We start from the raw sequence: 23,816 nt of genomic DNA, 5'->3' as shown, positions 1-23,816 counted from the left end.
AAGTATGACACCTGCACAGAGGTTACTTGCAACTGTTTGCATTTTCAGCTTAACAGCAATGACTGGGGTTAAGGGAACAAAATTATAGTGTTTTTGCTTTAAGGAACTTTATTATCCATCTCTGCTTACATAAATATTTTTACTGATTCTTGTAAAACTAATGCCACCCTTGTTTAAATTTCTGGTAACTCTACCCACACAGCTAAATTGAGCTTTTTGAAAAGCTCTGACAATAACTTTGATGGACATTCTTTATCCTATTGGGACATATATTGCATTATCAGTGTAAGAATTGGTATGATAAGTTTATGTTGAAATTATTGTTGTAGAAAAAATTTTTTTTCTGCCCAAATTACCTATTTTAGAATAATTTCATTCATTCTTATATTTTAAGTTTATTTCCTACTTTAAAATAGCTGAGTTTTTAACATTGAATCAGACTACTAAGGTACATTTTTAAACACAGTATTTTCAAAGTTTTAACCACCCTACTTTGATACAGAAAAAGGGAAACTCTGTATTCACCATCAATGTTTGTATTTAAAAAAATAAAAATAAAAAATCAAATAGCCATTTGTATTTTTGTTTTCTAATACTGTTTGAAAAAATGATAAAGTTATAATTCTTTAGATTATAAAAGAAATAAATAAAATACAATGACAAATTAATAAACAAGTAATAAAATTACATATTTATTTGATACGTTTTTTTCCACCACTAAACATGTTTTAACAGCTCAAAACCAGATTTCAGTAGGGGCTAGCTGTCAGTTAACAGAGACAACATATTTGAAGATGGTAAATATCTCCTGACAGCATAGAAATGTTGTATTCCATCAAATATGAGATTGAATTTTCTAGCAAGAGCACTTCCAGCTAGTCAAATCAAGAGGTGTTAAGCCTCTTTATTAATTACACACTTACTGTTTCATACAACCAGAACGAGATACATTACTTTCAACATTAGAATTACCATAATCTTTTATATTTCTATTTGTAGGCGAGAATCAATTTATTTGCAAATTTCCTCCATTTCCAAGCATGAGTGGTGGTGTTATGCTCTTTAATAGTCAGTCTGAGTGCATCATTTAATATTTGAGAACAGCGCTTTGAACAACACAGCTTTCAGAGCTGATTTATTTCAATAAACCAAGTTATATGATGATAAAGGAGGACATAAAATCTATACATCATCGTTTCATTAAATCTAATATGTCTATTTCAGTTTAATGACCTTAGCTAATGGAAGGAAACAAGAAAGATGATAATCTGATGTAAGGTTGGAGAAGATTAAAGAAAAGGCAAAATATTACTTTTACATAACTTGAAAGAGGTTTTTTTTAGTCTTTCTAATTTTTCAGTATATTGTTTTACAACATTACAAGACACCTACACACAGACACACATACTGAGACTACTGCTCTTTCTGATGATTGCGAATGATGGTATCGTGGATCCAGTAAAGTTAAATTTAAATTTAAATTGGATGTTAAAGAAGCATTACTCTGCCTGATTGTCTGGCCAGCCCAGGAAAGTTGGCAAGCAGCAAAGGCAAAATTTGCTCCTCCCTCTCATTGAGATATGAGAAATTGAAGTGAGATTGAATTAAAGAGAGAACAATTAAAGATGTGATGGTTGTTTTGCTTTTGTTGAACTTTTTAAATACTCATTGCAAAGCAATGTAGCAATATGAAATTGAACAGGACTGTGAATGACTGGTGAGACATTTGTTTAAAAAAGGCAAGAAAACTTTCATTTGTATACATCCTTCAATTTCATATAAGATAGAGAATCAATTTTATTTTTGTTAGATTATGTTTGAACAAAAAAATATTCAATTTAGATGTTTGATTCCCCTTCGTCGAGCAAAAATAAGAAGCTAGGTTTCGGTGCTTTTAGGTATTTTTATAGAGAGATTAGAAAGTTAGCATGGATTACTGGCAAACAAACTAAGATCTGGTTAGATTTGGTTTGACCCACTCACTGTATTTTGAAAATCAGTAAAGATGTGCTAAAACTGTCAAAAATATTTTTTTTATTACATAAACTTAAGTCCAGATAAAAGATCTAGATTTCAGTGACATCAAATATTAATTACATCCATTAATTGAGTGACTTAAGAGCCATGCATATAGATATTCCATTTATCACCATTTGCTGGATAAATGTTTTGTTAAGGTCAGTGTAATATTATGACATATCTTAAAGTCATGAAGAAATATGTAACTGAAAGTCGCTGGATTTATAATACATATTTGAATAAATAGCTCCTCTATATTAGAACATAGATATTCCATGTATGATTACTTTAAAATAATTATTAGAATGCTGTTTGCTGTATTTCTTCCCCCACAATTACTAGATTTGAATAATTCAATGATGGGGCTCCATGTTTTATGTGATTAAATGTGGAAAATAGTCTGTCTGCAGCGGATGCTTTTATGTGAAAGGTACCCCAAAAACCAATGCACCGTTATGCCCCTGCAAACTAATTTGTTTTTTGGGTTAGGCAGTTAACATAGCACAATAAAGTAGCCTGAATAATAACATTACCTACTGCTGACTGTACAACCCTAATTCTACTGTAGAATCTATAACCCAGCTATGGTCATTAGCAAAAACATGATGGAAGTTAGCCATTGCCACTGGCTGTATACAGCCAGGCAGACAACCGCCTACAGCTACTGACCTCAGCCAGTAGAAGAGAAGCTGCAGTGGTGACGCAATTTCAAAAGCCTGCTGTCTTTGCGTTTTATTTGCAATAAGTTGCACATAGAGGGAAAACAGGAGGAAAACTGAAGATGGAAAAAATGAGTATATATATATATATATATATATATATATATATATATATATATATATATATATACATACATACATACATACATACATACCGGTATATATATATATTTATAAATTTGTAATTTTACCACTTTAACAGATTTAATAGCCCTTTGATTTTAATATTAAGCTATTATTTTGCGAATGAATTATATTTATGAGTCATTTATTTATGTATTTATAAGTATGGCAGGCTTGGTCCTCCACACGATAAAACCATATCTCTCTAACAACCATGGTATTATGTAACCTATTTTGAATATACAGACACACTCATCGATTGGATGAGCTACCAGTCACTGTAGAGTCCCCCCCGTTGAAGTAGCTTTTTTTGACCTGTTCATGTTCAGTTTGTCCAGTGTCTTACTCTAAGCCACATTTTATTGAGGACAATCAGCTCTTGTAGTTCTCTAAAGACCGGAAGTTTGGCTGGCTTTGATAATAAATTCAGTGAGTTTTTTGTTTTTTCCAAGTTTAGAGTAGATTAATTCTAAAAACACTTTACAACACATACAGAGAAAAAAATCTATAGTACAAACAAAGAGAATAAGAAACTTCAAAACAAAATGAAAATACTTTGAAACCATTCATATATTTTCTGTTTTACCCATCTGTTCTTGTTGGAAGCTTTTAGCCTTTAATTTTGGGTTTGTTCAGCAACAATCTCTATATGTGGTGGCAGAGTTCAGTCTTTTCTTTACCAAGAAGTAGCATAGAAAAAAAAATTCAACTGGACTCAGCCCATTTGGCCTCAGTGATGCCATCATTCAGTCCCTCCTTGTCAGGGTTTATCTCCATGGAAACTTTCCTTGACCAAGGTTGGTGTTTGTATAGAATCACATCCCTGGTGGCTTTTTTAATTCTTGTTTTCAAGTGCTTTGGCATTTGGGAATTTATTTTTGACCAATTTACATGTCAAGAGCCCTCTTAGATATGTGCTACCCACCAAAGAGTGGAACAGTTTTCTGAAATGGCTTAATTTAGGAAACCACCCCCTTGCTGGGCCTCTCTTTCAAAGAGCATTACTCTAGGCCTGTCATTCTGCTTGTTTCAACACACTGTATAACTGAACACACATACAATGTCTGATTTCTTTCTTTAGGACTTAGTTCAATTTCACATTTACTTTAAAGGTTACATATGCTACATTTGAAAAAAAACAACAAAAAAACAATTTATGCTATATATATATATATGTATATATATATATATACATATATATATATATATATATATATATATATATATATATATATATACACACACACATCTATATATATATCTATAGATATATATATATATATTTACATAGCATGTGTTTTGCCTTTCCACAACCCTGTCCTCCTGAAGGCCAATCTCCCACAACTCGCAACCATGACAACCAGTCACAGATCATAAAGTTGGCCTAGGAGCACGGAATTATACATTACATGCAGGCCAGAGCTTGATGGGCTACTACATTTCCCCTTATGACATCATAAAAGGCTTGCTTTTCAACAGACTAGTTTGAGCGCACATTATCTAAGAGTTGGATACAAGGCAATAAAAATGAAAGTGTTTTTTTTTTATTTGTGAACCTCATACACAGGCTTCAGGACACATATGACCTTTACAAAATGTTTATAATGTGAACTTTGCATAATATGGGACCTTTAAGTTTACTTTGGTGTTTTTATCGTCTAGATTCTAAAACTTTAATCTTCTTTTTTTCATCATGCAGTTCTTCAAGGTGCACTAGGTAACTTTTATTGACAAAAAAATGTATCTGTCATATAAGCTTAATTAGTCATTAAGTAACATATGAGAGATAATTGTGAAAGAAAAAAAAAACTCAACCTCCTCTGCCTCCTCCCACTGTTCTTACTACCTTTAGCAGTTATACAGCACTTCTGGTCAAATAACAACTAATCAGAGGCATACAAATAATCTTAGCAGGAACAGTAAGACTTTTGTCCTGCTTAAATCCCCTCTACCCACAGCACCTACTATTGTCTAAGCTTAAGATTAATGGTATGCTGCAGCTGTGGGTCAATGTTATGGGTTAGTTATAAGCTTGCTGAAGCACACTGAAGCACCCTGACACACATCGACATATGGCAAGTACGTTGCCAGCATATGCTCATACATGGGTTACTTGTGCTTAACTAATGCAAAACTTATTAGGAACGTATCTCTAATTCATAGCAACGTATTTGACGTTTTCCTAACGACAGCTGAACGTGTTTTTAACTTACAGCTACTGTATAATGGCATATTGGCAGTGTTTTGGTATAAAAAAAGGGGTTCAAAGGAGGAAACCATCAGTACTCTTCCAGACTTCATGGTGAGCAGACGTTCAACAAGAGATGGAGGATCTGGTAAGGCAGAGATGGGAATACATACAAGTTGTCCTCCATCATCTGCATGATCTCATCACCTTGACTCTGATCCAGTTGTAGGGTTAGATTGAAGATATGTGATGGATCCTCCCTGCATTCAAGAAATTTTTTTATGCAGGCTGGGAACCTCCGAATGCTACCCCCCTTGTGACATTTCCTGGACATTTCACTGTTGTGCGTTATGCATAAGTTAGGTTGTTGTTGGACACAAGTTCTGAACTCGTAATGTATTGACCAAAAATTTAAAGAAAAGTTCAGCATATGCCAGTGTTTCAGAAGATTCTGGAAAGTCAGGCATACGCTTGCTTAATCGTCAAGGTGTGACAGGGGCTTAAAGCATATCATTGCTGTTTTCTTCACGACAGTGAATGAGCAATAGCTGGATATCTGTGATGAGAGGGCTGTAGCACAGCAGAGAGGAAGCGGGAGGGAACTGTAATGGGTGCTTGTCTGAATCTTTGGGGCCAAGTCTTAGTTTTCAGGGTCCTCTTTTCTACATTTATTTATTTATTTTTGGCCTAATGTATTGGTATAAAATGTTTAGACCTTACTAGATTTACATAATTCACTTTTCAAGGCTACAAAGAAAATAAATATATAGTGTAAATAAAAGCCCACCTAGTTAAGTCTCATGGAAAAGAAATTTAAGGATTATGATCTTGGCGCTGGTTTAATAATGTTGCATCACGCACAATTCTTTTGCTTGTTTTTTTCTGTATAGAGCAAGCATTGTACAGAAAAGAATCATCTATTTCCAGGATGAAGGTTCTTTGACAAAGCAAATTTGTGAAAAAGGTAAGCTCCAGTTACTGACAAAATAGTAGTAATATTTTATAGCTTATTTGGTTTTCTGAGTCTTTCTTATATTGTTATATTTTAATTTCTTTCTATTTTTTTTTTTTTATCATTATTATTATTTTCAATTTTTCTTTCTAATATCACTGCTGGGACTTGGAATAAATGTTTTTCCATCCAATTTATTGATAACTTCCATTTAAAAGGAATTAGTTTTCAGTGTTATGTTACCACTGTCCACTTGATGATGCTCTTAATGGTACAGCAGAAACATAGTAAATCCATTCAGAGTCTGTTCTGGATTATTTACCCTTTTTAACCAACCAAAAGGACTAACAATGTACTTTATGTGGTTCTTTTTAATATAAAAACTTGATAAACTCCTAACTTATCACCTAAAAAGCGCCTATCTAGCTGTGCTGCATGGCAGAGCAGCATAGCTTCTCTGCTGTGATGGAAGCGTGGAGCGTTACAAAATGTTTGTACCATGGTAGAAAAATACTTACTGGCAATAAGCATGAGAGAAAGGAGGATTCTTTGAGTTAATGTACTTCTTAAAGCCAAGTTTTAACATTTCTCTGAGAGCAACCAAAACCCCCATTTAAAACGCTGTTTATGGCACAAAGGGCCGGATCTATCAAAGGTTTGCGTGTATAAAAACGTGAGCTATTTCACTGCGCACGCTAAAAAATGTACAAACTGATCTATCAACAGCGTGCTAAAAGGATTTGGTCTTTAAAACGTGCTAAATAGCGCCTCTTATCCATTTAGTACTTTTTCTGCTATGAATATGCAATATGGGGCATTTACACGCAAAAGTGCGTCTTGTGGGAGGAGAACATGTAAATATATTAATTTAGCACTCGCAAAGTGATTTATCGAACCTGAAAGCAATTTTGCTAACGGTATCTGACTCTATATTTAACACGTTTCAAAAGGAAGTGCAAATGGTCTGTATGCGTAATTGCGCACACATGGCAGCGTTTATTGTCGCAAAAAGGAGACATCGAAATGCATTTTTTCACTCCGTGGGAATATTTTTGGAATGAACGAGGAAACGATCATCAAAACGTTTCGTTTATCCAGCATTGCCATTTTGGAGCTGCAATTCCAGTGATTTGCTCCTGACAGAGCGTCAGCTGTACTTGTTCCTCAATGCTGGTCAGAGGCATCTCATCTACTGTGCCCCCTCCTCTTTTGTTCGCAGATGTTTTGTTATATGCCGTTTTTCTTTGGTTCGCCTTCTAATATCCTGGTATCTTCTTTTTACTTCATCCACTGTTCGCAAGGTTTCACCAACAGTGTTTACTTTATTACAGATTTGTTCACATATAGCGTTCCTCTATGTGACAGGCACACTTCTTTGCTGTAGCTCACTTAAATGTTTGTTGGCTTCATCCACCAATACTTCCATTTCCATGGGGTTGAATTTCCTTTTGCGCCTTCTGCTGTCCAAACTCGCCATTCTGCAAAACACGCAAAACCATCATTTAAATAGGGCCTCTCCAACAGTTTTGCACCTGCCACCAGTTACGCAATCGCTTTTGTTAAATCACCCGCAAACCATGGTTCAGCCCCTCGCGCAAAATTCCAGTTTGCGAGTGCAAATTACTGCACGCAAAATTGGATCTTGATAAATCCGGCCCAAAGTTTTTGGTGTAAATGCTTACACCAAAAACGCAGCTATATAACAGCTTCAATCCACTTCATTGAAACAAGAAGGAAAATAGTCTGGCAGCATGCCAGAGTAATATAACTAGCTTTGCATTGTACAGAAGAGTTTTACTCCTCTGTACAATGAAAATAGTGTGTTTTACCTATTTCACATATCTTTTTTTTACTTAACCTAAAGGGGTTCCTATTTTCTTATATCTTATAAAAACTTTAATATTTTGTGAGGAAGTCAGTATTCACTCACCATTTAATAGAGCATAGATAAAATCTAAAATGTACCATTTTTGAATTCAGCATACTTTAAAAAGACATGAAGCCCTTCAAGTTACAATATGAAAAGATCCCTATACATATATACATGAAAAAACATTTTTTTAAGAAAATGGACGCTTATCAATTAATCGTAAGTCGATTGATCATTCATTTAACTTTAGATTAATTCAATACTCAATTCATTCCTTATTGCCCTGCAGCATATGCAAAAAATGCAAAAAACAAACAAAAAAAAAACTGTACAGAAATCAAATTTCCATGACCATTTCCCAGCTCCCTCCATCTTCTTACTTTCTTGATCACTCTTCTCCTGAATGGTCACCTAATTTTAAAATAGCATGCAATATCTATACCTCATTGTCCTCCATTTTCTCCTTTATACACAGAATCATTTTATGGAGATGGCACAGATAAGCCTTTACTTGATTGTTGTGCCTGTGGAACAGCAAAGTACAGAGTGACCTTCTATGGAAACTGGTCCGAGAAGATTCATCCTAAAGACTTTCCTCGTAAGCACAATTACACTTCTAGTAATTTTTACTTCTGGGCATCTATTTCCTTTGATTGCAGATTTTTTTTTCTTTTGCAGTGTTCTTGTTTTGCACCTGTTTTTTATGATTGTGTGTTTTGGTGTTTGCATCATCCATGCATCTACAGCATGTTTGTTAGTTTTTAAGCTGTTTGCAGAAAAACATGCAGAAAAATGTTTGCAGAAAAAACAGGTAGAACAAATCAAACAATCTAGAGTTTGAGAAAACATTTTTGTCTATTTCAATTTCTGCTTTGTTAAAAGTGGTAATGATTATATCTTTTTCAATAATCAGTTGAAGAATCCTTATGACATTACAGCAATTAAACCCAGTTAAATGCTAATGAACATTCACCATTGACATCAAGGTTGGTGGATGTCGTGGACCCAAATACAGATTAGAAGAGGCAGAGATGATTTCTTGCTAAATTTAATGAAGTAAAAATACAGAATCCATTCTCCAGAACCGATCAACAAGAAACTCAAGAACCCTAAAACTAGGAGACATTAGGGATTAAAAAACATAAAGAATGACGAGGATCCAGCAATGAGTAACTCAACAGGGGTGTATATACTGTAAGGAATACTAGATGGACTAATTAGCTGATTACCAGACAGAAGTAACTAGAAGGAGCTAAGGGGACAGAAAAGGACACTAGGGGGTAGCAAATCTAAGAATTCAAAACATTATCTAAATCTGGAGAACAGCACATAACAAAACAAAACATACTTGAGAAACCAAAAATTAAAACTTGTCAGAAACAAATGGTCCAGAAAGTAAGGTAATAACAATTGGATCATGTTGATGTCTTGAAAAGCCTTCATGCCATCATCTTAAATCAATACACAGATTCTCTATTTGATTTAAATGAGGGCTCTGGTTAGGCCAATCTGAAAAAATATTATTCTAATTAGAAGAAACACACTGATTAAATTTTCTATCCTATGCATATTCTATCTATTCTATCTGTGCAAACCAAAACCACATAAGAAATAATTTTAATGGACATGTGGCTTAGACCATCCACATACAGTAGTTCTCAGTAGTTACAGTGAGGAAAATACGTTTTTGAACACACTGCTATTTTGCAAGTTCTACCACTTAGAAATCATGGAGGGGTCTGAGATTGTCAACAAAGGTGCATGTCCAATGTGAGACACATAATCTAAAAAAGAAAATCCTGAAATCACAATTATAAATATTTTTTTTCAACTATTTATATCTTACATTTGAGAATAAGTATTTGAACACCTGTCTATCAGCTAGAATTCTGACTCTCAAAGACCTGTTAGTCTGCCTTATAAATGTCCACCTCCACTCCATTTATTATCCTAAATTACATGCACCTGTTTCAGGTCGTCAGCTGCATAAAGTCACCTGTCCACCCCATAAAATCAGTAAGATTCCAACTACTAACAAGGCCAAGACCATTGCGCTTTCCAAAGACACTAGAGACAAAATGTTATACCTCCAAAATGCTGGAAAGGGCTACAGAGAAATTGCCCAAACAGCTTGGTGAAAAAAGGTCCACTATTGGAGCAATCATTAGAAAATGGAAGAAGCTAAAAATAGAAGATCATTGGGGGCCTCCGTGATCCTAAGAAAGGTGAGAAATCAGCCCGGAATTAAACGGGAGGAGATGGTCAATGACCTGAAATGAGCTGGGACCACCGTTTCCAAGGTTACTGTTGGTAATACACTAAGATGTCATGGTCCGAAATCATGCATGGCATGGCAGGCTCCCCTGCTTAAACCAGCACATGTCAAGGCCCGTCTTGTTGTCCAATGACCATTTGGATTATACAGAGGAGTCATGGAATAAAGTCATGTGGTTAGATGAGACCAAAATTGAAAGTTTTACTCATAATTCCAATTAATGTGTTTGGATGAAGATGAATGATGAGTAAAATCACAAGAACACCATTCCTACTGTGAAGCATGGAGATGGTAGCATCATGCTTTGGGGATGTTTTTCTGCACATGGGACAGGGTGACCACACTGTATTAAGGAGAGGATGACTGGGGCCATGTATTGTGAGATTTTGGTCAACAACCTCCTTCACTCACTTAGAGCATTGGTTAAGGCTGGGTCTCCCAACATGACAATGACCAGAAGCACAGAGCCAGGATAATTAAGGGGTGGCTCTGGAAGAAGCATATCAAGGTTCTGGCATGGCCTAGCCAGTCTTCAGGCCTAAACCATCTGCCCCCTGGTGGCTGACATCATCAACGCCTCACTCGGCTCTGGTGTGGTACCCTCCAGCTTCAAGCTGGCGGCCGTGACTCCAACACTTAAAAAGCCAGGCCTGGACCCAGATGACCCCAACAACTACCGTCCGATCTCTAACCTTCCGTTCCTGAGCAAGATCTTGGAAAGAGCAGTGGCTGCTCAGCTACAACATCACATGTCCCACCATGAGCTCTTTGAACCTTTCCAATCGGGCTTTAGACCCCATCACGGCACCGAAACCGCCCTCATTAAAATAACAAACGACCTCCTGATTGCTGCAGATGATGGCCTTGTCTCCGTCCTCATCCTCCTTGACCTATCTGCTGCCTTTGACACTATTTCCCACTCGATCCTCCTCTCCCGTCTCTCAGACCTCATCGGCCTCACCGACATCACTCTCTATTGGTTTCAGTCTTACCTCTCCAACCGTAAACAATATATCACTCTACAAGGCTCCAACTCATCAACTGCAACAGTTAACCATGGCGTTCCTCAGGGATCTGTCCTTGGTCCCCTGCTGTTTACCATCTACTTGCTCCCCCTCGGTCAGATCATCCGCAACCACGGACTCAGTTTCCACTGTTACGCAGACGACACCCAACTGTATGTCAGCACTACGCCCTCCTCACAACTCCCACAAATACAACTTAACAACTGTCTCCTTGATATCAAAACCTGGATGACCAACAACCTTCTGAAACTCAACACCCACAAAACCGAGCTCATGGTGGTGGCCCCAGCACCGCTGCTCAGGAAGGTTGGAGACCTCACCTTGGTCATTGATGGCTGTTCCACCTCCCCATCGCCCAAAGTGCGGAACCTGGGTGTCATTTTGGACTCCACACTCTCACTCAGTTTCCACATCCAGAGCATCACTAAATCTGCCTTCTTTCATCTCCGTAACATCTCAAGACTCTGGCCGTCACTTACCGACTCAGTCACCGAAACTCTCATTCATTCATTTGTCACCTCCCGTCTGGACTACTGCAATGGTGTCTTGTCTGGGCTGCCCAACAAAGCCCTAGACAGATTGCAGTACGTCCAGAACTCAGCTGCCAGGGTGTTAACCCACACCAAGCCCTGGCAGCACATCACCCCCATCCTCAAGAAACTCCATTGGCTGCCAATCAAACAACGCATCAGCTACAAAATCCTCCTCCTCACTTACAAAGCACTTCATTCTCTGGCACCCAAGTACATCACTGACCTTCTTCACCCGCTCACTCAGTCACGGTCCCTGCGCTCCACCAGCAAGAACTTACTTTCCATCCCCCGTACCAGACTCAAGACCTTTGGCGACAGGGCTTTCTGTGCAGTGGCCCCGGCTCTTTGGAATGCCCTCCCCCCTCCTATCCGTTCCGCAACTTCCCTGACACAGTTCCAAAAGCACCTTAAAACACACCTTTTCTCTCTTGCCTACCCTTCCTAACCCCCTCCCTGTCCCTACCCCCCCTTACTTCACCTCTTGTAAAGCGACCTTGGGTGTCCTGAAAGGCACTATATAAATCAAAGTTATTATTATTATTATTATTAAACCCAATAGAGAATCTTTGGAGGGAGCTCAAAATCTGTGTTTCTCAGCAGCAGCCCCGAAACCTGACTGATCTAGAGAAGATCTGTGTGGAGGAGTGGGCCAAAATCCCTCCTGCAGTGTGTGCAAACCTGGTGAAAAAGTACAGGAAATGTTGGACCTCTGTAATTGCAAACAAAGGCTACTGTAAAAAATATTAACATTGATTTTCTCTGGTGTTAAAATACTTATTTGCAGCTGTATCATACAAATAAATAGAGGTGGTAAGCTATAGTTGGAAAGCTGTGTGAGATGTGCATATAACCTTGAGCCAAACTATCAGGATGTGAAAAGACTTACGGATTACACTGCTGCTCTTGTCTAAATCTACCTCTCTCCAGTCAGATCAATATACCGATTAGAGTGAAATAAGATAAACCCTGGAATTGAAGAAACCCCTAATTTACTATTTTAGGCAGGCAGTAACTGGTGTGTGTGTGTGTTTGTGTGTGTGTATAATTTACTCTCACACAGGTGTTCCCATCCAAGCACACATTTCATAGATAGAATAACCTTAAAGGAGAGGGCAAGCTGAGTAGCTTCTTTTTCATCATGGCTCCTAAGGCTCTACAGATTGATTTTCTCTTGAACTAAGTCATTTCCTTGGTTAATAGTTATTATAACATTGCACATATTACATTGTTCAGTGTTATTCAGTGGTGCCATATGAGTACCCATTATGGCACTGCCCCTTTTTTCCTTGACATTTCAATTTTTTTACTGGCACAAAGTTTTCTCTATTTTATCAGCGTTGTCATATTTTCTTATAGTCACCAAAGGAAGAGAGTATTAAAGATAAACGACTTTGACATAGTCTTAGAATGAATTTCTTGGTATAAGAAGAACTGATCAGAAGTAATTAAATTCAGCTTCACTAAGCAAAACCCTGCCTAGTTTTCCCTAATTGTTATCACTTACCAGGGTGATTTTGAACCATTAGTCAGTGGTTCTAAAGGATAGGTGTAATGCAACTTTTAAGGGTATGTTAAAATCTGACGCGGTTAATGTAACAAGTAATTTACATGTTATCCATATGTAAAGGCACTTTCAGGAGCAAATCAATAAGTAGCGATGCAAAGGACTTGCTCCAAACGATGCCTGTGGCACAAATTGGATAAATAGGCGAAAGCAAAATGGCGAATAGCATGGTGGATATGTAGATAGAACAAAATAAAAAAAACTGTGTGCTGGAGCGGTGGATGCTGGAAAGAGGTGAATGAAATTTGCTTGTGTTCAAAAATCTGAACTTTTGATCTGACTCCCTGGCCGGTACAGCAGCTTCTGTTTACATGCCCTTAGTAAACAAATTAGTGCTGGAAGTGATCATCCAGCCACACCCCTGAAGCAAAGTTGTGTTAACTCTGAGTTATGCTTGACACATGTACAATCCGAGAGGAAGATGAGCTGCCCAACAAACGGTCTGCAGCTCTATGCAGCTCTTTCCCCATTCTGGTCGGCTCCAGGGGCACATGTACAGCAGAAACTACAAGCTGAAAACAAGAAACTACATAAGGAAATAGAAAACAGCAGTTGACAACTTTTTCAAAGTCTCTTTTTGCCGTCCAAAAGTGACAGTTATTTCTGTAATCAGATGTGTTAAGGCAAAGAAGTATCTAAAAGGTGCGGGACACCAGTCTTCAAGGAGTGGAGTTTGAGACCACTTTTCTTAACATTAGTCCCAGGCATGCTATCAATTAGTGCTGGCAGTAAGGAATGTGGTTGTAATGATGAGCCTGCATGCTTCCTATCATAGTGCTTTAGCAAAGGGACCTTGCTTACCTGTCTAGCTTGACGGGACATAGGCAAAGACTACCTAATGAAAATTAAGAAAAATATATCACTGTTTCAGGTGCGATACATACAAATGTATGCACCTACATATGTTTCTGTGTATTTAATGGACAGCTTCAGCTGTTTATTACATTCACATTGTTTGCATTTTTGTATTTTTTTTTCTTCTTCGAATTTTGTGTCAATTTTGATAGCATCTGCCATATGGATTTCTGTCACACAATGACATCCAAAAGCTAAAGGCTATCCTGATTTAGGACTGCAGAGCAGGCTTCCTTTCTTAACCACAATAGTGATTTACTGTTGAAGCCACAAAAGACGAAGCGATTGAAGTTAGGAACAAGAGGTATGAGCTACAGTTTGCTGTATCTGGATCAATCACATGTTTATCCTGTGGAGCTGGACATGTTTGGAACTATTTTCTGTAAATGCCTTTGACTTTATGAGGCTATATTAGCCACTTCTGATAAAAATTTGCCACCCATTGGCCACATTTCTGAATCGTTTGCCATAAAATCCTATTATGTTAGATCTCTAGTCACATCTCAATCCTCAAGGTAAAACATCTAACCTAGTTTTAACTTAATTTAGAGTGGTTCCTTGGTTGGGTTCCACCTGATTCTTTTTTATGCTTTTGAATTTTGTTTGCTAATTAAACTTCTGTCCTATGAATTTAGTGTTGGATCTGTATTTTACCTTTTGCTAGTTTTTTTTTTTTTCTGACATGATTTGGAACAAATCTTAAGCCAATAATCATGCTTTGATCTTCTCTCTTGCCTACTCTCCTGTATATATTACGTCTAGCTGATTTATTACTCATATACTCAAGTCAGTGTTTGATGTTGTTGCAGTCAAAGAGCATATATGTTACATATGCGGGAGGACCACAATAGGAGAGTATGATGAAAAAATGTAAAAACATTGAGCAATAAGGTCAGGACTGTATTTCAATAGCAAAAACTGCTAGAATAATGAAAATATGAACTGTAAACATTAAAAAGAAATCAATAAATCCTAACATGGTAGACAATATTCCACATCTTATGAATTTCCATTGTAGGAAATGTAACTGATATTTAGCTTTCAACGCTGCTGTATTAATTTACTGACAACTATTTCTTGGTATTGATACGAGTGAGGCTACACAATCTCTGGACTTGCATATAAATAACATATTTCACAAAACAATATTTTTGGGTCTATTGGATCTGCAGACCTTTGGCTTGAGCAAATGACAGCAAGTATTCATAAGCAAGCATGGCAGTAATGTCACATCCTGTACGATGTCTGTTTTAAAAATAAATTATTTTTAGATTGAAATGAATTCCTTCTAGGAAATTGAAGTTATTATTTCCTTAAAGAAAGAGATTTTTGGTTTGTCATTTAATAGGAAAAAGGTATTTGTACTCTGCTTCCTGAGTATTAAAATGCATGAGGGCAAGGGGAGATAATATTAGAAAAGTAAAGGTATTCCATCTATTAATATATATATGTTTTTATTTTTCTACTCTACAGGTCGCACCAATCACTGGTCAGCTATCATCGGTGCCTCCCATTCAAAAAATTATGTGCTTTGGGAATTCGGTGGCTTAGCCAGCGATGGCGTTAAACAGGTAGCTGAGCTGGGCTCTCCGGTCAAAATGGAGGAGGAGATCAGGCAGAGGGTAAGATTTTCTTGTCCAACTGTGACATATAAGTGGTAAATAAAGAAGTGAATTAGAAACATTTTCAGAAAGATTATAGTTATGTTATTCTGTGTAGCTCAATATTTGAGGACATTTTATGGGATTTCTCCTGAATATCTGACTGTTTTAATATAGTCCTGATTACCTTAAAAGGTTTATTATGTAAGAATTACTGCCATTTGGTGGCGTATGGAGTATTTCACTCAACACTAAAAGTAGTACGTCATCTCAAACACGTATTTTGGAAATGGTAGCCACCGTGTGTCAAAAAGCTTCAACGACATGGATATAACTACTTCATCTGAAATATAGTGAAGGCTCTACAAGCTGGCATTTACTGTGACAAAAAGCCAGCATTCACTGGGACTTTGACAGCTACTAAATCCATATAAACGTAAAGAGATCTACCATCAAGATTGGTACCGTATTTTCACGACCATAAGGCGCACCGTACTAAAAGGCGCAGTCTCAGTTATGCGTGCCATTTCTGTATTTAACACACACATAAGGCGCACCGGACTATAGGGCGCGTTTTTTATATACAGGTACATGTCCTCTACTACGTTTAAATACCTCTACTGCGTATTAAAAAATACAGCGGGGGCAAAACTGAGTATGACTGTGCTTTATTCATGTATTTTTTACAAAGTATTAATCAAACCTGGGAGCTGGCCGTGAGACTGACACATCGCAGATGACAAAGCGCTCTGATCACTTCTAAATTAAATTAAACTCCTGAAACCTGCCGACGGAATATGTTCGCTTTTATTACCGGTATCCTGGTGCCTGCAGTTTAAATTATTTAGATGAAAAACACCTGCCAGCCACCGCGGTGAACCCGGAAGCTGCCCAGCCTAGAGGCTGCTGTTGAAGGGATTTCTACTGTCGGCGCACCGCTGGTATGTGGGGGTCTGAGCGCCTCCGACAGAAATAGTATAGGCAGGATAATAATCTGGATGAACTGACTGCAATTATGAAGTTTTCAGGTGGACTTTCTCACTTAAAAACATATTAAAACTACTTTATTCCCACTGATCACAGCAAATATAGCTGCAAGATTTAGATTATTTAGATGAAAAAACACCTGCCAGCCGCCGCGGTGAACCCGGAGGAGACCCGGCCCAGAGGCTGCTGTTGAATTAAGTTTTCAGGTAGAAAAATAGAGCGGGAGCAAAACTGAGTATGATTGGGCTTTATTCATGTATTTATTACAAAGTATTAATCAACCCCATCAAAGTCATCATCCTCTGTTTCTGAATTAAACAGCTGCGCTAAATCAGAAATGCCAATTTCCCCTTCTTCGCTGTCAGAGTCACTTTCCATGCCGGGAGGCTCCTCGGAAATAATGCCTGCTTTTGCGAAAGCTTGAACAACAGTGCCAGCAGACACGTTAGTCCAAGCGTCTACAATCCATCCGCAAACGGTGGCGTAACTTGCCCGGCGCTGCCTTCCACTTTTCATGAAACTGTGGTCTCCGTCGGTCATCCATCAATCCCTCGCAGCCTTACTTTGAACGGCCGGTTCACATCGATGTCGAGCGGTTGAAGTTCCTTTGTCAGACCTCCCGGGATAACAGCGTTCATTTGATTCACCTTTTTTTTCACATCGGCTGTGAGATGGGCACGCAGTCACAGATTAACAGCGATGGTGATGCGTGGAAAAAAACCACCTGGTCTCCTCACATACACCTCCCTCAGCCACGCTTTCATCATCTCCTCATCCATCCAGCCTTTTTCATTTGCCTTAATATCATATGTCATCAGAGCGCTGTGTCTGTCTCGCTGTCAGCTCCCAGATCAGCTTCTCTGATTGGTTGATGCGGCGCGTCCAGCAGCAAAACTTCAATTTTTCCATCTCGAGCAGCAGCAGCGCATTGGCAGATGCTTAAACGCTCCCGACGCGCAGCGCCTGCTGCTCAAAACGCGCTGCGGGACCTTTTGCTGTGCCTATACGCGCGTCAACCATTGACTTTGCATGTAAACTCGCTGCTTCTGCTGCACCTGCTGGGTCCGGTTCACACCGATGTCGAGCGGTTGAACAGCGAGCACAGCGTTAATTTGTTTCCCCATGTTTTTCACATCAGCTGTGAGATGGGCACGCATGGAGTTACAGATTAACAGCGATGGTGATGAGTGGAAAAAAAACACCTTTTCTCCTTACATTCAGCCACTCTTTCATCATCTCCTCAATGAGGTGGTCTCAAAAGTCGCAGTTACAACACACATAGGGCGCACCGCACCAAAGGGTGCACCGCACATTTTGAGGGAAAAAAAGACGTTTAAGTGCGCCTTATAGTCGTGAAAATACGGTATATGTTTGCGGGTTCTACCTAAGCTAAGCTTCTATGGTAACAAGCATCACTGAATAATTAAACTGAAAAATCTAGCTTTATGCTAATTAAGGGAGTACAGTTCAGTCACTTGTAAAGGTAAAAAACATGGGAACTTAAAAGTCCCTTTTAAAATCTTTCTCCTTCATTAGCTGCTTCCAACTGGAGAAGGTTTGCCTGATGTTTATCCTCTTTTTTTATCTCCAGTTTCGATGTCTTTTAAGTTCTCGTTTGCAAATTTTTAGGAATAGTAAGACAATTTCTTATGCAGTCGCTGCATATACTATATACATATCCTGCGTTGCGCTGCAGTAATGCAGACTTTCAGTTTTTGGGTTTGTGTTCACAAACTATCTTCACTGCTGCCTATCAATCACTATGAACTGACAGCAAGAGAAAACACACTGTTATTTCGCAGTTACTATTTTATCCCTTGCCAGCATCTTTTCTATCAAGATTGCAGACTGTCATGGCCCTTCACAAACTTGGTGACCAGCCTTATGTATAAACTAATAAAACTGTTCACTTATGAGAATGTTTCTGATTATTAGTGGAGGTAATAATAAACCAATAATAACATATATGTAAATTCAGTCATCCATTCCAGGAATTAACAAAGAAATATTGTTACATAATATCCCTTTAATGAAAATGTTAAAAGGTGTCTTCCAAAACTTTAATTAACCTTACAGGATGTTCCATTATCTTATGAGTTGATGCATGAGTGATTTGTGTCCCAACTAATGAGCTCTTTAGAGCATCTGTTATCTTAGCTACTACTCTTCTTTTTAGATTTGAGAAATGCAAATTATGCCTTTTTTTAAATTGAGAGTGATATAAATAAAAATAAATCTTATAAAAATATTAGATAAACATAGCTGTAGTTTTTCTAAATATTATGTTAATATTTATATAATAAAACTGAGTTGGTCTTAAATTAAAAGATTGTATAAAGGTGAAAGCACATATCAAGTCACTAAGGTTTGCCTTTCTACCCTATATTTTACAGTCTTATATAAGTTTTAAACTTCAAACTCATAGTCTATGCCTTCTTTTTACCCTTTATTTTTCAAAGGCTATATTGTAGCATATTTCTCTTCTTTCCTTCTTATTTTGACCTTATTGCTTAAGACTTAAAATAACTCATGCTGGTTGAGCAGATGGTCTTGCAGAGTTCTTATTGTTTGCATATACTAAAGCCCTGGAGTCATGCCACATACTGAGAGTATAGTAAATAGTATGAATTTTTCTTTCATTTATATCTTCTTATTTTGTGTATCTTATTATTTTGTTTGGCTTTACCTCACATCTTAAATGATTATACATTTTTCCTCCAACCGTAGAAGTAAAAGCGAAGTGGTATTGGAAATGATTTGTTGACAGACCAAAGTGGAATTTAAAAAAAAGACATTGCTTTAGATGTTAATAAAAGCTGTACTGGAAGTTGTTCAAAAGAAAGTGTTGTCAATATGTTGTAAATACAATAGAAAAATCCTTTATTGTCCCACTATGGGGAAACTGTGGTGAATGAATCAGTTAAAAGAAAAATGTGTATATGTTGCACTGAGCCCACGTTTCCATATGCACGCTCTGCATTGCCTACCATGGTTTTATACACTTGTGGGTTAATTTTAACAACTTTTTCAAAGAGATTTGTGGTTCTTATATCAGTCTTATTGGTTGGGTAGGACTAGAGCAAAGTGGGATTTCTAACAATAAATTGGAAAGACAGCCCTGATGCTAGATGCTTATAATACAAAATCCAGTCTTACAGAAAAAAACTGTAATACCCATGTTGGTCGACAAGGAAAGGTGTTACATTGTTACTATTTGACTCCTTAATATATTTCTTTGCCTTGTTTGATCTGGCCATTTCCTTTGACTTACAACCAGGTCCCCTGACTATCAAATTATATTTTTTGTTTTTAACCCAGTAAAATATTTTCATGATCTTCTTTTAGAGAATGTAAACGATGTTATAATAATTAGGTTTTCTAAATATCTGTGTCTCCTCAAAAACAAGTGACAGTTTTACATTATTTATAGGGCTGGGTAACAATTCAATTTAATACCCAGCCCTAAAAAAATTAATTGATTTGGATTCTCAAGATTTAGAATCAATTCTTTTCCACCTGATCCAAGCCTATCTGAAATTGAACTCTTTTTTTTTGGCTGTTACCTGAAATACATAATTAGGTAGCTGTTCAACATGTATATGTTTGAGAACCAATCTTTACAGTATATCGAAGAGATTGTAATTAGCTCAGATTAGCTTTTAAAAACATTTAGAGCAATTGGAATATGTTCCAGCTTCCAACCATTTGAAATAAAACATTTTGTGAAATAATATTTTGTTAAACGATTTGCCTAATATGAAATCATTATCTGTTAAGATAATTGGTTCTTAACCTTCTGTGATTCAGGAGAACATCAGGGTGGAGATCCCATTAGCTTATTTAACTTGGTTTCATGCATTTCACAATAGCGCTAGAAGATAGGATGGGACTCTGGTCATATTTTGCAATCAAATATAATGACGATATTAGGAAGCGCATAAAAGTTCATGTCATATTAATGTTTAAACCCTTATTGGAATTAGGTTTGTTTTAACCTAAAAAACAATAACTAAAAATATTTTTGGATTTGGTTTGCTACTTTGTGGTTGCTATTTTCTTGTGTTGGCTTGCAACAAAAATGACATTTTCAGAAATCATTAAACAAAACTGTTTAGCAGGAGTAGCTTCACCTAGCTTTACCAGACCTGTGACCTCTGTTGATCTCTGTTTAGGAAAGGTGAAGTGTCTCTAATGTTCAGGAAGGGTTATTCCAGGCTGGCTTCCTGTGGATCTGTGTTCAGATGGCCTTGCCAGGAGGCTGGGTGTGTCCTATGATGGTATTCTGGTACTGTATGTCTGGGACCTCAGGTCCAAATTGAAGTTGGAGAATGAAGTGGATTCAGCGGTGCAGTCTCTAGCTTTGGCCTTCCAAAAGAGATGTTTACCCCCAATGCCACATCTTCTAATCTCACAGCATTACATCATACACATTAAGAGACTTAACTGGCTCCAGCCATATCAAGATACTACACACTGTTCCAAGATCATGGACAATCCCAATGCACAGTCACAGAGGTATCTGTTACTAATATTTAGGGCTGCAACTACGATTATATTGCAAATAAATTAATCTGTTGATAAGTTTTTGATTAATCGATTAATAATCGGATGGCAAAATGTTCCTTAAAGAAGACGTTTTGCAAAATTAAACCATGTGAAACTAAAGCTTTTCCACATTAGAAGTTGAAGATGAATATGTTTTTGTTATCTTAATAAAAAAAAAATGTTAATATTTTTAAAAAATGTTGGTATAATTACTGCTCTAATTGGGTTGCTCTGTCAACAAAAGGCATGTTTTAGAGTCTCCATACTCGATTACTCAATTAGTTAATGATTATTTCAATTACCGATTAATCATGGTTACTCTGAAGTTTCAGCCCTACTAATAGTGCACTCTTTTTGTACTCCCATTTAATTTCCAAATCTTTGTTACATACATAAGGAAGATGATTACTTTATATCCTGACAGGAGATCTTTCCTAATTAGATAAAAAGCTTAGGAAAACAGCCTTCACACATAACAGGCACATAATATTAGGGTTTAACAAGCACATAAATGAATATTAAAATAATCCTAACAAAATAAAACTGTCCCTTTTTGAAGCCTATATTGCATGACTCATTTTATTTGGACATGCACAGATGTTAAACAACAAAAGAAAACAGGGGATTGTGTTTACACGCATGTGCTAATTTCAGTACTAGGGAGAAGTCCAGCTGTGATAATGTGCTTTTGGGAAATCAGAGAAAGGCTGCTCTCCCATTATGCTTACCACATTTTACTGTGTACATGATCACTTCAAAAATTACATAACCCCCTGATATCAGAGTACAATTACATGAAATCAGACTCACTGGGAGCATCAGTCTGACAGGGATTTTTTTTTGACATTGAACAATAATAAAAAAAGGAAAAACTGCAGCATTTGTGTATTATATTAACCAAAAATATATGCCACTGTTAGAGATACAATGCAACTGCAATAACATATTGTCTGCATTATGTGCTCTCCACATAATGCAGAACCTTAATTATCTACAAGAATTTAGTTGGTAGGAAGATAAAAGTAAACTTAACCATCATTTGCTGTTTGACTAAGATAGTAATTATTTGACCACTTGGGTGACCTAATTGAGATTATGAGAGGAACAAGAATGAAATGGTGATATCAGGGCCAGATCTGGGGATGCATATATGAGAGGGCAGATTAGAATATCAAGAAGGTGTCATCTTGCACACCTTACTGTAGCACAGGGGTTTTCAAAGTGTGAGAGCGTAAGTGCCCTTCAAAGAGCCCCCAAATAAAAGACTTGAATTTATGTAACAATTTTTTAAAAACTTGATTTTTTTTCAACTATGCTCAAAGTATTTTCTTTTAGACATCCATTCATGCATCCATCCATCCATCCATCACCTCAACTCCCAACTGAATAAAATCGCATTCTACTGTAGATAATGAAATATAAAACTCGTGGCTACTGGTGTTATGGTTTTGCTGAACAATGACTACATCCAGCTCATCCATGAAGATAAAAATACTGTAGTAGTGTTACTTCCTGTCCATTTCTTACCAGAATCGACACTTCTCGAGCATTCATTTTTTGTTTCATATTGTTTAATTTATTTATTTTTTATATGTTTTTGAACCTCTGTGATGGACTGGTGATCTGTCCAGGGTGTACCCTGCCTCTCACCTGGAGACAGCTGGTGATAGGCAGCAGCATCCATTGCGACCCCGCTTGGGATAAGTGTGATGAAAAACGGATGGATGGTTGTTTTTGAACCTCCAACCTAGTGTTTTGAATTTGTCTAAAAGCGATTAACACCCATACCCATAATCTTTGATGTACTGTAAAAGGTCTGAAAATACACAAAACTATCAGTATTGTTCTGTCAGTAGAAACATGTGGAATGTGAACAATACTGTGGAGCAGAGAACATATTCTGGAGACATTCTGAAGCTAAAGTTTTGACTCAATGGCGTTTATTTATTCTGCCAAATAAGTGCTTTTCCCAACTTATACACTTAAGAAACTTGTAAGTATTACAGTTACAATTAAGAAATAGTTTTTTTGTCATAGCTTAACCAATTTCTTTGACATAAGTTGGTGATGATCAATGCTGGTTCCCACAACAAGGCATGCATATATCGTGCATGCATGACCTTTTGTGTATACCGCTGGTGTTATGTCGCTCTGTACTGTCTGTTGGAGTTTTTTATCATAGGTACTATAACTGTAGCACTTCATAAGAGAAGTGTAGGCACCCTGTCTCCACAGACAGCCATTGACATAGTGTAGCTAAGTTGACTGTATACTACATTAGCATATTTGTTTTATTTTTCTTGATTATTGTCTTGAATGGTTTGGGATAAGCTACTATATATAATATCACCAGATTGGTCAGGTTCTGTTAAATTTGGCCTCTTTTGAACATGTTGGGCTGGAAAAAAATGCTTAGGGCAGGTTGGTTCAATTTGGGCTGCTCTAAACAATATTTGTAGTGTTTTAGAAATTATTCAATGAAAAATACTATTATAATAGTTTTTATTGTGTGATAGAAAAGTAAAATGCTTTTGGGCATGACCCTGATTTCACGACAATA

At 37.1% G+C, this 23,816-nt stretch overlaps 1 protein-coding gene across 1 annotated transcript in view; it reads left to right on the top strand.

Annotated features, from left to right (window-relative positions):
• Nucleotides 1–23,816, top strand: part of spon1a (spondin 1a) — an 87,898-nt gene that overhangs the window by 15,988 nt on the left and 48,094 nt on the right. The window contains exons 4-6 of the mRNA XM_038306762.1: nucleotides 5,940–6,013; nucleotides 8,347–8,469; nucleotides 15,597–15,745. Of these exons, the coding sequence (XP_038162690.1) occupies nucleotides 5,940–6,013; nucleotides 8,347–8,469; nucleotides 15,597–15,745 (346 nt within the window). The remainder of the gene's footprint in view (nucleotides 1–5,939; nucleotides 6,014–8,346; nucleotides 8,470–15,596; nucleotides 15,746–23,816) is intronic.

This window comes from Cyprinodon tularosa, unplaced genomic scaffold (genome assembly GCF_016077235.1).
Source record: "Cyprinodon tularosa strain WSP-4 unplaced genomic scaffold, ASM1607723v1 ctg59, whole genome shotgun sequence".
NCBI lineage: Eukaryota > Metazoa > Chordata > Actinopteri > Cyprinodontiformes > Cyprinodontidae > Cyprinodon > Cyprinodon tularosa.
This window is presented reverse-complemented; position numbering and strand designations above follow the sequence as displayed.